This window comes from Trichosurus vulpecula, chromosome 4 (genome assembly GCF_011100635.1).
Source record: "Trichosurus vulpecula isolate mTriVul1 chromosome 4, mTriVul1.pri, whole genome shotgun sequence".
NCBI classification, from domain to species: Eukaryota; Metazoa; Chordata; class Mammalia; order Diprotodontia; family Phalangeridae; genus Trichosurus; species Trichosurus vulpecula.
The window spans coordinates 268,517,297-268,532,591 of record NC_050576.1 but is presented as its reverse complement, the minus strand read 5'-3'; the positions used below and the strand labels follow the sequence as shown (position 1 = coordinate 268,532,591).

At 40.0% G+C, this 15,295-nt stretch overlaps 1 protein-coding gene across 7 annotated transcripts in view; it reads right to left on the bottom strand.

Moving 5' to 3' along the window:
• Positions 1–15,295, bottom strand: part of TFDP2 (transcription factor Dp-2) — a 172,788-nt gene that overhangs the window by 40,961 nt on the left and 116,532 nt on the right. For 4 of the 7 annotated variants that reach the window (XM_036754485.1, XM_036754484.1, XM_036754488.1 and 1 more), the window contains 2 exons: positions 3,147–3,268; positions 424–471 (listed from right to left, as the gene is read on the bottom strand). In XM_036754485.1, coding sequence (XP_036610380.1) covers positions 424–471; positions 3,147–3,268 — 170 coding nt within the window. The remainder of the gene's footprint in view (positions 1–423; positions 472–3,146; positions 3,269–15,295) is intronic. The other 3 variants (XM_036754486.1, XM_036754487.1, XM_036754490.1) reach the window with 1 other exon arrangement.

Sequence of the window (15,295 nt, the reverse complement as noted above, 5' to 3'; positions counted from 1 at the left end):
GTTCTCTGTGAAAGAAACGACACTAGCTCACATCCACATGGCAATTTGTGGCTTAGGAAGTGCTTTCTTCACAACTGTGCGAGGCAAGCGGAGGAAGTATTCTTAACCTCAGTTTAGAGGTAAGGAAGGTAACTCTCAGGAGGATTCAGCGGCTCTTCCAAGACGACACAGCCAGCCCCGGACAGAACCAGGGTCTGAGCCAAGATGTGGCTGAGCTCTGAGCCAAATGACAGTTCTGCTGCCCTGTGGAGTGCCTGGATTCAGAGAGGAAGGCAGGCCATTTAATACGAAAGTGGAAACAAGAGGAGCTAAGGAGGAGGAGCTCAGCTCTCTGCCCTTAGTTTGCGCCTCTGGATTCTGGACTGGGGTCCATCCTGGGCTCCCAACTCTCTACACTAAGTATTCCACTACACTTTTACTCACCTTTCTGAAAAACCAGTGTCTATAAACTCTCTAGCACGTTTTCGATCCCTAAGGGAAAAAAGAGATAATATTTTAAAAGAATAAAAAAAAACACCTGATTCTTTTGAACTAAAATAAACATATGTATAGCTATAACTGACCTAAGTTTGGTAGAGGATTTATTTTGTCCTTGTATCATTTCGGATTTCATTTAAACAGGTAAAGCAAATAAACACTAGGACAAATGAAATAAATCAAGGCACAAAAAAGAACTGAAAGGAAAAGTGTTTGAATGACTGCGTTTCATTCAAAATTTAGTACGTTAGAGTACTATACAGAAAAAATTTTAACTGTGGTATGTGAATACCATGTTATACGAATCAAGAAATTTCTAATTAATGAGATCACAGCTTGAAACAGGCTTGGTAAATCTTTGGGAAGGAAAATACCATAGAGGTTTATGAAGAGAAAGAGTAAGGGAAAACTTTCACTAAGTTCTGATCTTCTGACTCAGCCAGGGGTGGGGAACCTGCAGCCTCTAGGCCACATGTGGCCCTCTAGGTCCTCAAGTGCAGCCCTTTGACTGAATCCAAACTTCACAAACAAATCCTCTTAATAAAAGGATTTGTTCTGTAAAACTTGGACTCAATCAAAAGGCTGCTCCCAAGCACCTAGAAGGCCACATGTGGCCCCAAGGCCATAGGTTCCCCACTCTTGATCAACTCATTACAGAAGAGTACTGGGTGAATCTCAAGGAAATCACTCTTATGTGGCAGATGATGGAGAATCCCCTTCCAGGGCATGAGTAAGATGAGTGGTATATCTACTGTTCTCCCAAGTTTGATACTTACACTTTAGTACGAAATTAAAACTACCTAGTAAGTATTTAATCAGGGAACTGGAAAGCAAAACTTTTCTAGGACCCTGAAATTATACTAATAATTGTGAATGTAGTTTTCAGCAGACATGAAAATTAGCATTTGGCTATTTTAATAATAAAAACTTTAAGCTCCAAATCCAAACTATCAAACGTTTCCCCTAATTAATGTAAGAGAAATGGTTTCAATTGTCTAATCTACTGATCATACATCTAAAGTTCATCATAAAGGAATCTTTTTTGCCATTAAAAAAACATATATTGATGCCTTAAAACAAACACATGTGCTTCTCTCACAGCATGCCCATCCACCTGGAATCCGCCATTGTAAGAAGGAGAAACAATTCAGAAAAACCAAGCCACCAAGAAACGTCGTCTGGCAGGGCATTAAGTAGTGAATACCTATACTTGCAAGTCCATTCCGCAACCCCCCCATCATCTCTCCTCTGAAACCAAGACTGGTTTAACCAACTCAGAACTCATCTGTTAAAGAGAACTTTTAAAAAGGAAGCTTAGGGGCAGTTAGATGGCGAAGTAGATAAAGCACTGACCCTGGAGACAGGGGGAACTGAGTTCAAATATGGCCTCAGACACTTGACACTTACTAGCTATGTGACTCTAACTAAGCAAGCCACTTAATCCTGACTGCCTACCCCCCCCCCAAAAGCTATATTTAAAAAAATACTTCAGTATAAGATAAAAAAAAGAAAACTCACATTTATAACTATCTCCAAGAGGTCTTCAGCATTATTATTAGTATTATTTCAGTAATACAAAATAAATGTCTGAAGCAAATACTTTATTCAAATAATGTAGAGTCACCCAAGGTAAACAGATAGAACTAGAAGTGGAATTATCCACTAGGGATTGACAAGAACTGAATTCTGTTCCATTTCTTTATCTTTTTGAATTTTGAAGAGAGGAGAATAAGTGTGGGCATGTTATGAAAGATTCTGCCTTTTTAAACATACGAGAAAACATAGCAGACTTTTTGTTTCATTTGGGGTTCATATGATAAATATTGACAGATGCCTAGGTCTTAAAAAAACACTCAATAACCAGGGCAGCCTTCTTGAGAAGTTTACTTTCATCTACCTGTCTTTCTAATTCCTTTCTCAGTTGCTCTGACTTGCACAAAGCACAGTGTTCAGAGCACTAGACTGGAGTCCAGAGGCCAATGCCCAAACCCTAGCTCTGGAACAGATTGCTCACCTCATCCATACGATGAGAAGGCAAGGTCTTCCCGAGTTCTAAATCTAAGATCCAACGATACTACTAAGAGTAGAAAATGGATACGGCCATGGAAGGAAACAGCAATTCCATCAATTGGCTTTTCATCAATAAAAATGTATAACTTCTTTTTAACAACTAAATTCGATGAGTTAAAAGCGTGTTTTGCATTTCTAAGATGACTAATGATTTCATTCTTTCCTTGGTAACTGTTCACTTTCGGTTACTAGTATGACACTCTGGGTAGTTCTCTATTTACTAATCAGGAAATAGGAGGATGAAGTACAACAGGCTCTTATACTAACACAAACATGCTCACGCCCCTTTGTCTTTGGCTGTAAAGGAAGGGAAGGGAGAGAGTCTCAGAAGCCCACATATAAAGGAAATTCTGAGCAAAATCACTCAGGTATGTTGTGGCATGTTTTGCTTAAAAGATTTCCAAGGAGTGATGATTCCAAATGGAATATGATTCTTGGCTTTGTAGATACTAATGAGCCATAGAGCAATACTGGAAGATAAGAATGCAAAAGGAAAAGTCAGACCTGTACTTTCAACAAAAAACTAAAAAAATTAAACAAACTGATAAGCAACCCCTCCCCCTCCCCACCAAAAAAAAAAAAAAAAAGAAAGACCTTACCCTGGAACCCAGCCAGTGGCTTCTGTTACATGTGTCTGAGTGACCATTGCTGGTGCAGGGCTATAAGGATTCCCGATCAGAACACTCCCAGAACTGGCTAGTCTTTGTGGTGTGCTTATAATCTGTAAATATTAAAGAACAAGGAAAAATTCTTAAATATGGAAACTAGGGTAAATAAAACCATGTCACTATGATGCATTAATATTAAAACACATAATAAAGGCAACACAGACCCTGAGTCACATTCACATAAACAGAACACCTAACCTGCGTTAAAATGCAAGTTTAAACAAGTCAGCTACAATTTTGGAAGAGGATACATGTTATAAAAATCAGAAATATGAAAACCTTTCATTTGGTAATTATGAAATCTGATTTTGCAGAAGCTGATTTACCAAAGCTAGTTTATATAATATTAGAACTTCACATATATAATGTTTGGTGCTTTTAAAAAAAATTTCAACATGAAAGTTAGAAGAGTTTTGTAAAAACTGGCCAGATCCAAGTGATAAGAGATGAAGAAAATTAACATAGAAATAAAATTTAAAACAGTGTAAAATTAGTAAAATTGAAATGAGAAAGAAATTCTGAAATTTCAAATTAATTCTTAATCATGAGGAAGTAGTAGCTGATGTCTAGGTACCTGAGTTCTACATGAACCCTACTCCTAAGTCCTCAAAGGCCAAATCTTCCCTATTTAGCTATTTTATTTTCTATAATAGCCTGAATTTCCTTCTTTTGGCTTTCTTTCACCCATTAGTATTCCTCTACTGGCTTTTTTAATCCTCATCACTTTTATTCCATCTGCTTTAGCAAATCAAATCTGTTTATTATCTCTTATGGTTTTTTGTTTTCCATAAAAGGATAATTTCTCAGTTCTTTTCACCTCAGTTTTCACAAATCTTGTAATTATTCATCCAAATTTTGCTCACAATCAATGTCTTCATCAAGATTTCCTACATTACTATCTCCTTATGCAAATAATCTAAACTTAGAGGCAGCATGATATATTGTTAGAAAGAAAAGTGATAGGAATTAGGAATCCTGGGTTTGAGCTCTCATTCTCACAATTCTACTAACAGGGTGACTTTGGATGGATCACTTAATCTTTTTGGGCTGCTTCCTCATTTTAAAATAAGGATAACGATGAGTGCACTGCCAGTATACCTCTCAGTGGTGGTCTACGCAAGTGCTTTGTAAATCACAAAGTGGCATAAAAATTTCAGCTATAACTGTTAACACGAGCTACCTTGCTTCCTTTAACCATTCAAACACTTTTTAAAACACTGAAAGTTTAGGTCTCAAGCCCTGGGGGTAAGAAATGGATGAAGGGATATTTCTTGGAGAGGTATTACTGTGGTGCAGTAGAAAGAACACTGCATTAGGATCAGAAAACATGGGGTCAAGCAAGGTCAACTTTTCCAATTTTGAGCCCCATGAATTTAGAGCAAGTCACAATCTCTTTGTGCCTCATTCTCTCCCTCTGCAAAGTGAGGTTAACATCACTTGTCCCAACCATCTCATGCAGCTGTTGTGAGGACCAAGTAAGATAAAGATGCTATCTCATGGATACAGTACTCAGACTCTCTCTCTCTCTCTCTCTCTCTCTCTCTCTCTCTCTCACACACACACACACACACACACTGGGAGAAATTACAGATATGTTGATTTCAAAGGGAAAAGTGAATTTGGTAAGTTTTTTTTTAAATCTCTAGAACAACGAGAGGAGGGAAAGCAGTCAGATTCATTGATTAAAGGAGGCAATGTTGCTGCTGTTGTAGTAACTACATTCAATGGTAAATTCACTATTTACTCATGGAATCTGTTGCTACATAACTATTGGGACTACTGGTGCTCACCTGCTGGCCACTTCAATATATAAAATTAAAGCAGACTCACTAAAGCAATAATAATTATGACAGCTCACATTTATAAGGTGTATTTTGTGTTTTAGTTTTGATTGGGTCTTCACAACAATCCTGTGAGATAAGTGCTAATCTTGGTGCCACTGGGTGGAGCAGAACAGAGGGGCCAGACCTAGAAACAGGAAAACCCGAGTTCAAATGCAGCCTCAGACCTGAGCTGAGTGTTCTGATCGGGAATCAGCAACGGTCGCTCAGACATGCAACAGAAGCCACTGGCTGGGTTCCAGGGTAAGGCCTTTATTTTTTTTTTGGTGGGGAGGGAGAAGGGTTACTTATCAGTTTGGACAAGTCACTTAACCCTGTTTGCCTCAGTTTCCTCATCTGTAGAATGAGCTGGAGAAGGAAATGGCAAACTGCTCCAGTATCTCTGGCAAGGAAACCCCAAACGGGATCACAGACAGTCAAATACTACTGGACAAAAACAAAAACGCTAGTGTTATCCCCATTTTACAAAGAAACTGAAGCTGACTTTCCCAGGTCATAAAACTAGTAAATATTTGAGGCAGAATTCAAGCTTAGATCTTCCAAACTCCAAACCCAACACTTCATTTATGCTACATGGATAATATAGGGGATGCAGGGGTGGGACTTGGAAGTCAGGAAAACCTAGTTCAAATCTGGCCTCAGATTTTTATATTCTGGGCTAGTAGCTTATCTGTCTCAGTTTCCTCACTTATAAAATTAGTATAACAACAGCACCTACCTCACAGAATTGTTGCTAGCATCAAATGAGCTAGCATACATGAAGCGTTTGCAAACCTTAAAGCCCTCTGTAAATGCTAGCCATTATTATCATAGAGATATAAAGTATTACTATTACAACTGTTGCTTAATTTAACAATCATTTAGCCTTCCTAATTATTCTCTTCCACTGACCTTCGTCATTCCCCATAAACAAAACTATCAGCAACCCAGAACAATGGAAGTATTCAAAGAGTTAACTCAATAGAAGAGGGCTGGAGACAAAGTGCACGGGCGCCCTGCTGCGGGCCAGGCTTGTGTGCACTAATGCCCATTGTAACTGTCCTAGGGTGGGAGAGAACCCAGAGGAGGAAAGGCGGTATAGAAAGGGCAGGCCGGAAGACAAACTTCACGGACATTTCATCATCTTTCATAAGCCTTTTCTCTGTTGTCAGCTCCTCAAGTGGTTTCCTGCACTGGCGTCCCCTTTCACTTCAAACAGCAGGTGGATAAGCAGTAGCCTCTAAGGCCTGGTATATTATGTGGATACCGAAGTGGTAAGTCATTGATTCCAAGTTCTATAATGCCCCGCCCCCCCTCCTAGGGGAGTGTGAAAGCTGTTAGGCATCTGTCATGACACTGGAGGGTACTGAGCTCAGACTCTTCCAATAAGAGAAGTACTAATGTGGAAAAAAAAGCCTCCCCCTCTTTTTGTGGGGTCTCTGGGAGAATCTCTTAGCAAGTGAGCTTTTGTAGACACATTTTACCTAAAACAGCCTTTGAATAAAATACAAAAGCCTAATCCTGACTCTGGAAGTTCTTCTTCATCCAGCTCCCACCTGTAGCTTTCCAAAGCTATTCCATCTAATTCCTTTTCCACCACATCACTTTCCAGACAAACTGGAACACTTGCTGTCCTACTCCAGTAACTCTGCACAAGGTGTTCTTCCTGCTTGCACTGTGTTTATTCCTCTTCCCTGCCTCTTAAGACACCAAATCTTCTTTCAGGGCTTGACTCAGGGGCCTTCTCCACTTGGAAGCCCTCCTTGGCTGCTCTAGCTGCTACTGACTTCTTTCTCCTCAACCATCTTCTGTTTGTCTGTCTGTATCTCCCAGTAAAATGTGAACTCTCTGAAGAAGGGCTTTTCTGATTCCTGCTTTTGTGTTCCCTATCGGAGTGACAACACTTTCATTCACTGTAAATGAAAGTTGCTATGCATGTATATACAGGCATTGTCAAGGCCTCAAACAAGATCACATGTGCACACACAGTTTTAACAGAAATATGTAATGGAACAAGATATATATTTAAAAAACCCATATGGAATACAGAAGCCTGTCAGAGGAGTTATTTATGACAACTCTTACAAAAGGGAAGGAAGGAGGAAAAGAGGAGAAAGGGAGGGAAAGAGGGAGGAGAGGAGGGAGAGAGGTAAGAAGGAAGGAGAGATAAAGAAAAGGAAGGAGGAAGAGAAGGAGCCAGGCACTATTAAGCATTTTGCAAATATTATCTCATTTGATGCTTAGCACAAATATTTTGGGAAGTAGGTATGTTCCCTATTTTACACCTGAAGTAACTGAGGCAAGTAACTTGCCCAGGGTCACACAGCTATGAAGTATCTGAGGCCACATTTGAACAGGGTCTTCCTGACTCCAGGTCTCGAACTCTACCTGCTGTGCCGGCGAGTTGATTTAGACACTTACCATGATAACTCATAAAATGAAAAATGATGATAAATGATTTTCCTAAGTGATCTCTGCCTGTTTTGTAACTATATCCTGTTACTTTGAAAGCTCTTTAGCAGAATCATAAGTGGCCACACCCACAAGCATTTTGGAGTTGTTCAGTCAATAACTAAGGATATTATTCTATTCCACACTATTCATCCAATGAACATTTAAAAGTCAATTAGTCAATAAACAAGTGGCAGAGAATCGATCCATACTCTCATGCATCTCAGCCTCAGAGGCTGCACTGAGTGCCCAATCATCTGCAAACAAAAGGCTGAGCACCAACTCTCCCTCCAGTTTAGTCTTGGCTTGTAGCCTGTTCAAGTTAATTTACCATTCAGTGTGTAGCTGTATGCCATTTTCATCCTCAGTGAAGGTGTCCCACAACATCACTGAAAACATCATGCTAAAACATGGGAGCAAGCACACAGCCCTGCTTCACTCCAATGGTGAGTGGGAAAGCATGAGAACACTGTCTATTATCTAGGACCCGGGGCAAGCATACCAACATAAAATGACATACAATACTGAGGAACTTCTACAGGCAATCAAATTTTATCACAATCTTCCACAAGCCCTCACAACTGCCAGTGTCAAAGGCCTTGGTCAGTCTGATAAATGTTCTGTACAGACTTCTATTCTGCTTGTGCATTTCTCCTGGAGTTGCAAACACTATGTTGACTGTTCCTCAGCTCTTTCTGAAGCTTCACTGGCTCTCATGTAGATGACATCTTCCAGGTAAAGGATTAGACTATTAATAGGAGAAGTCTGGCAAGAATCTTGCCAGCAATGACTAGGAGAGAGACCCCCTTGTGACTGTCACAAGACAATCTCTTCCCTTTTTCTTTATAGAGACGGAGGCATCTTTGAACTCCAGTAGGGGTAGGGAACCTGCACCCTCGAGGTCCTCAAGCTTGGCCCTGTGACTGAATCTAAATCTCACAGAACAAATCCCTTTAAGTAAAAGGATTTGCTCTGCAAAACTTGGACTCAGTCAAAAGGCCACAGCCAAGGGCCTAGAAGGCTACACATGGCCTCGAGGCCACAGGCTCCCCACCCCTGTTAGGGAATAACCTCCTCTTGCCATATAACCTGGAATATTTCAGTCAGCCTTTGTATGAGTAGTGGATCCCCGACCTTATAAATCTCAGCTGGAATAGAATCAGCACCAGATGCTTTGCTACATGAGAGGAGCCTAATGCCATTCAAAACCTTTTCTTCAGTTGGACATTCAGCTTCAACACCAAGAAAACAGAAGTCCTCTACCAGCCAGCACTGTACCTTCCATACGTGAAGCCATTAGTCACAGTAAACAGAGAAATTTTGAATGCTATGGATAAACTCATTTACCTTGACAGTATACTTTCCAGGGATGGCCACACAGATGAGGAGGTTGAAGAAACATTGCCAGAGCTAGCTCAGCATTTGGGAGGCTCCGAAAGAAAGTGTGGGAGAGGATGGGTAAGTGTGGGAGAGGATGGGTAAGAAAGGCTTCACAGAAGGTGGGGCTTGAGTTGAGTCTCCAAGTAAACTGGGATGCTAAGAGGTAGGCTGAGAAGAGAGAACATTCTAGGAACCAAGGGCAACAAGTGCCAAGTATCATGAGGTAAGAGATGGAGTTTCCTATATGAAGACAAGTAAGAATGCCATTTGGCTGAACTATGGTATTTGTGAAGGGAAGTGTGCACAACAATGCTGAGAAGTATGTTAGGATCAGCTTGTGAATGGCTTGAAATGTCGTGTAGGGGAGGCATAAGATGAGACCTGTGCATTAGGAAAATCACTTTGGCAGCTAGGAGCAGGATGGATTAGCATGGGGGAGAGACTTGAGGCAAGGAGAACAATTAGGAAACCAGAAGTGAAATGATGAGGGCCTGCACTAGGGGTGGTATTTTTTTTCTTTGCCTGAGGGGAATTACTAAAGTACCAGAGAGCCCAGAGAAGGTAGGGTGGCAGCAGTAAGTTCACAATTGGATCAGCAAAATTACCAAAGACTACATTTTGTATATGTTTAAAAAAACCAATTTATTTAGCTAAAATAATTTCCTCTTCATTTTTATACATATGTATTTTTACAAACACATTTATGCGCTCACTTTGTCATTCATTTAAATGTAAAAACATTAACTCTAGGAATCTATCAATCTATGAAATGTTCCTTTTTTCTTTCAGATTAGATTCTATCACACTACTCCTGGAAGTTCAAATTTCAGCATAACGGACTCTACCAGGAAGATGTTAATTACATTATTATTATTTATTTAATATTTTTAGTTTTCAGCATTGATTTTCACAAGATTTTAAATTTTCTCCCCATTTCTACCCTTCCCCCAACTCCAAGATGGCATATATTCTGATTGCCCTGTTCCCCAGTCAGCCCTCCATTCTGTTACCCCACTCCCCCCCATCCCCTTTTCCCTTACTTTCTTGTAGGGCAAGATAGATTTCTATGCCCCATTCCCTATATATCTTATTTCCCAGTTGCATGCAAAAACAGCTTTTTTTTTTTGAACATCTGCTTTTAAAACTTTGAGTTCCAAATTCTCTCCCCTCTTCGCTCCCCACCCGCCCTCCCTAAGAAGGCAAGAAATTCAACAAAGGCCACATGCAGATCATTATGTGAAACCCTTCTACAATACTCATGTTGCGAAAGACTAAGTATATTTCCCTCCATCCTATCCTGTCCCCCTTTATTCAATTTTCTCCCTTGACCCTATATCTTTTCAAAAGTGTTTGCTTTTGATTACCTCCTCCCCCTATCTACCCTCCCTTCTATCATCCCCCCTTTTTTATCCCCTTCCTCCTTCTTTCCTGTGGGGTAAGATACTCAAGTGCATATGTTATTCCCTCCTCAAGTCAAATCTGATGAGAGTAAGATTCACTTATTCCCCCTCACTTGCCCCCTCTTCCCTTCCAACAGAACTGATTTTTCTTGCCACTTTTATGTAAGGTAATTTACCCCATTCTATCTCTCCCTTTCTCCCTCTCTCAATATATTCCTCTCTCATCCCTTAATTTGATTTTATTTTTTTAGATATCATCCCTTCATATTCAACTCACCCTGTGCCCTCTGTCTATATATATATATATGTATATTCCCTTTAGCTACCCTAATACTGAGGTCTCATGAATTACACACATCAGAAGATGTTAATTATAAAAGAAAAAAATATTAAAATATTTTAATTTAATTTAATTTTTAATTTAATTTAATTTTAAAAATATTTTATATCCGCAGTGCTTAGCACAGTGCCTGACACATAGACTCTTAATAAAATTTTTTTATTGATTAAAAAAAAGAAAAAGAAGAAGAAAAAAAACCAGGAAAACCCATTCTAAGCATGTTTGAGATTCACTTCACAGTTAATTTACATGGACACAGCTCTAGTTTTCAAAGTAGATGACAGTTGACAGGTCAAGCAAAATGAGCAGACTTTACCTCAAATCTCAGAACATATATAACATAAAAGATGGTTGTTGTCCTTTGTTCTTTAAGAAGACCAAAATGACATCACTATGCTAGAGTTAAGTTTCAATGTGTCCGGCTGTGGCTGATCAGACCAAGAGGAGCTTGGAATGCCCTACCACCAGTTGGGCACCAATAGTCTGTGTGAACATTTGGGGTGGATACTTTAAATTTATGCATCCTATGTTTCCTTTGAGCTGTTTCAATTCTGCTTTGCTTATAAAGCACAGCCCCTCCTCTGATGTGGGCATGCAATTCTGAGTGGTCCTGTGCTAGTGTCTCCCATGTCACACAATCAATTCCAAAGTTCTTAAGAGAGGTCTTGAGACTGTCCTTATATTGCTTCTTCTGACGACCATGTAAATGCTTGTCTTCTGTGAGTTCTCCATAAAACAGTCTTTTTGGCAAGTGTACATTTTGCATTTGAACAACGCAGCCAGCCCATCAGAGTTGTGCTCTCTGAAGCAGAGTTTGAACGCTTGGCAGTTTAGCTGAGTAAGGACCTCAGTGTCTGGTACCTTGTCCTGCCAAGTGATCTTCAGAATCTTCCTAAGACAATTCAAATGGAAGTGAATCAGTTTCCTGGCATGGAGCTGGAAGACTGTCCAGGTTTCACAAGCATATCACAATGAGGTCAGCACCACAGCTCTGCAGACCTTCAGTTTGGTAGTCAGTCTAATACTTCTTCTCTCCCATACTTTTCTTTGGAGCCTTCCAAACACAGAGTTAGCTCTGGCGATGTGTGCTTCAACCTCATTATCAACGTGTACATCCCTGGAAAGTACTACTACCAAGGTAAGTGAACTTAGCCACAGCATTTCACATATGGATGGTGTGGTGGTGGCTGATGGAGCACCTCTGTTTTCTTGGTGTTAATTGTTAGGCCAAAATTAGCACAAGCAGCAGAGAACTGATCCATACTTTGCTGCATCTCAGCTTCAGAGGCTGCGCTGAGTGCACAATCATCTGCAAACAGAAAATCATGCACCAACACTCCCTCCACATTGATCTTGGCCTGTAGCCTTTTCAAACTGAAGAATTTACCTTCAGTGTAGTAGCTGACCTTGATGTTGTGTTTATCCTCATTGAAGGCATTTGACAACATGGCTGAAAACATCATGCTAAAAAGCATGGGAGCAAACACACAACCTTGCTTCACTCCACGGGTGACTGGGAAGGCAGGAGAACCATTGTCCATTATCTAGAAGCCGGGCAAGCATGCCGTCATGAAACTGACATACAATGCTGATGAACTTCTCCCAGCAACCAAATTTTGACATAATTTTCCATAAGCCCTTATAACTAACAGTATCAAAGACCTCGGTCAGATCTACAAACATTGTGTACAGAAACATAAAAGACAAACTTAAACAAAATACAATAATTTGAATGCTGGGACAAGAGAATGATCGAATGAAAAAGTATTTAATAAGTATTTCCTTTACGTGCCAAGCACTTTTGTTAAGTGTTGGACTGGATGAGTTTCAGCTCCCTGACTCTTAGGCACTACTGCCATCTATAGTAAGAAAGGCGGAACTTTGCTTTCAGGAAAAAAAAAAAAAACACCTATTATGCAAGGACTGTAAGATGCTTCTATTTGATTTATACCTGAAACCTCTCCTACTACTGTCTCCACCAATCAGAAAGTGAGCTCAAGTCATCAAGTGTTTATTAAGTACCTATTGCGTACCAGCCACAGTGCTAAGTGCTAGGAAAGCAAAGAAAGGAAGAAACAGTTCCTGCTCTCTAGAAGCTCATGCTCTATTGGTGGGGTGGGGGGTGAAGCTATGTAAAAACAAGAAACATAAAGGCTAAACTGGAGGTAATCTCCAGGGGAAGGCACCAGCATTAAAGAGAGATGGGATTTTAGCTGAGACTTGAAGGAAGACAGGGAAGGCAGGATACAAAGATGGGAACAGAAATAATTCCATGAATGGGGGAAAGACAATCCATGTAAATGTTTCAGATGATGGAGTTTTATGGTAGTGTCACTGAATCAAAGAGTATTTGGAAGGGAGTAAGATATAAAAGTACTGCAAAGATAGAAAGGAACGAGGCTATGAAGGGCTTTAAAAAACAAACAGGATTTTCTATATGATTCTAGAGGTAATAGGGAATGAAGTTGATACGGTTAGTCCTACACTTTAGGAAGGTCATTTTGATAGTATAGTGGCCGATGGACTGGAGTGGGGAGAAATGTGAGACTGGGAGACCAACCAGAAGGCCATGGCAACAGTCCAAGTATGAGGTCAAAGGAGAAAATGAGGAATATATGAGATGCTTGGGGCAGGAGTTGTCTTGCTTTTCAATTTCATATCCTCAGCACTTAAGCACAGAGCTTTGTACATAGCAAGCAATTAATAAATTCTTTTTCACTAATTCATTCATCATCTAGGACTTTATCTCAAGTAAAATTTATATTGTCATCATAACAACTGGGAGCATAGCTGATCCGATTAACTGATGAGCTTATAAACTCCTAGCTACACTATAAATGACATATAGGAAAGGCATTAAGGGTACAGAAGAACAAGTGGACTTCAGACCTCCTGAACTGAGATAACATTCTAAGTCTGTCCTTTGATGCTTTGAGGCTGAAAGTTTCTGCTACTCAAATGTTTGTGACATCCAGGTTTTCTTACCATGTACAAAACAAGAAACTGTTAAAGGAGAGTTAGGGAATTCAACCAGTCACTGGACAGTCCCCATCTTTCTTTTTTGTGGTTGGACCTTCAGAAGATAAAGAATAAACAAACAGATGAATAGTCTGGTAGTACTTATAGAGTACCTCCTGGCTCTGCCCATTTCCTATGCCCAAAGTTTCGGGTCTAGGTAGACTATAAGGTAGTACAAGAACCTGCAAAGGCATTCATATATTTAACAAACATTAAGCATTATATAGGCACTTCACTGTACCATGGAGAATACGAAGTTCTAAGCCTTTTATTAGTAAACCTTCCATTTCCTTTACAGTTGCTCTATCAATGTTAACATTACATAGACAGTGTTTAGTTACTTTAAAGTTCACTATTCTTGACAAAGGGCTGAGAGAAATAAGTAGAAGCTTGAAAATGAGGACTCTCAGGCTCAGGAGATATTGGTAATTTAAGTACGTAAGTTTCTACAGCCATTAAAAAAAAACCTCTGGATTTTCCTAAGTGTCACCGGCTGAACTCCCTAAGAACTCATTACAAAACACTATTGCCCACTATATCAGAGACTTTAGAGATCTTTGTTGAGGGAGAGAGGAAGGAAATTGCCGTTGATAAATAAATAACATGGGGGAAAAGTCAAGTTGTCTAGAAAAGAAAGGGTCTAGGGAGAGCCACATCAAGGAGCCAAGGGTTCTGAGCAGGGTTCAAGAAGGGAAGACTTTGACTGATTTTGGAGCTACAACTGCCTCCTAAGGCAAGAGAGCCTTTAGCCTAGCTTGAGAAAAACCCTCCACATTTTGCTGTTTCTCTTAATTTTCCTTGCTGATTCTGTTTTGTGGACTATATATCTTTCTATGTATGTATCTTGATGAAAGAAAGAAGAAAACAAGCATTTATTAAGTGTCTACAATGTACCACACATTTCACTAAGGATTTTATGAAAATTATCTCATATGATCCTCACAAGAGCCCTGTGAGGATAGGAGCTATTATTATCCCCATTTTACACTGAGGAAACTGAGGCAGATATCAGTTAAATGACTTCCTCAGAATCACACAGCTATAAAGTGTCTCAGGTCTTCCTGACTTCAAGCCAATGCTCTATCCACTGTACTGCCTAGCAGATACAGCAGAGCAATAACAGCAATCCAAAATTATAGCTCCTTCAGTAGCCTGAAGAGCAATTTTTCTGGACCAGAAATTACTAACCTGGAGTCTGTGAACTTTTTAAAAAATATTTTGATAACAGTATTTCAATCTAATTGGTTCCCACTGCAATCTTATGTATTTTGTATTATGCATTTAAAAACATTCTGATGTAATGGGGAGTCTGGTGCACGTGCAGAGCATTTTGGATGGCACCCCTCCACATGGAAACACAAAGGAGTCTGCCTCTGGGAGGAGCATGGTGTTGATCAAAGAAAGTGCTTTGGAAAGACTCTGAAACCCATGTAGACATTCTGTAACTCATTCTGGGTGGCTAACTGCATGGTGAGGAGAGGCGTTCTGATTGTGTTGCAGAGGCATTCAAAAAGGTCTGACAGCATCAACCCCATCCTGTTTGCTTCATTCACTCTTGGGGAACCTAGGATTCAGGATGCATTCAGGATGTTCAGTGGAAGACCATGCTGTAAGGGGAAAAATATTGGGGCTTTCTTCATCTGAAGCCACCGTGGACAAACCCCTACATGT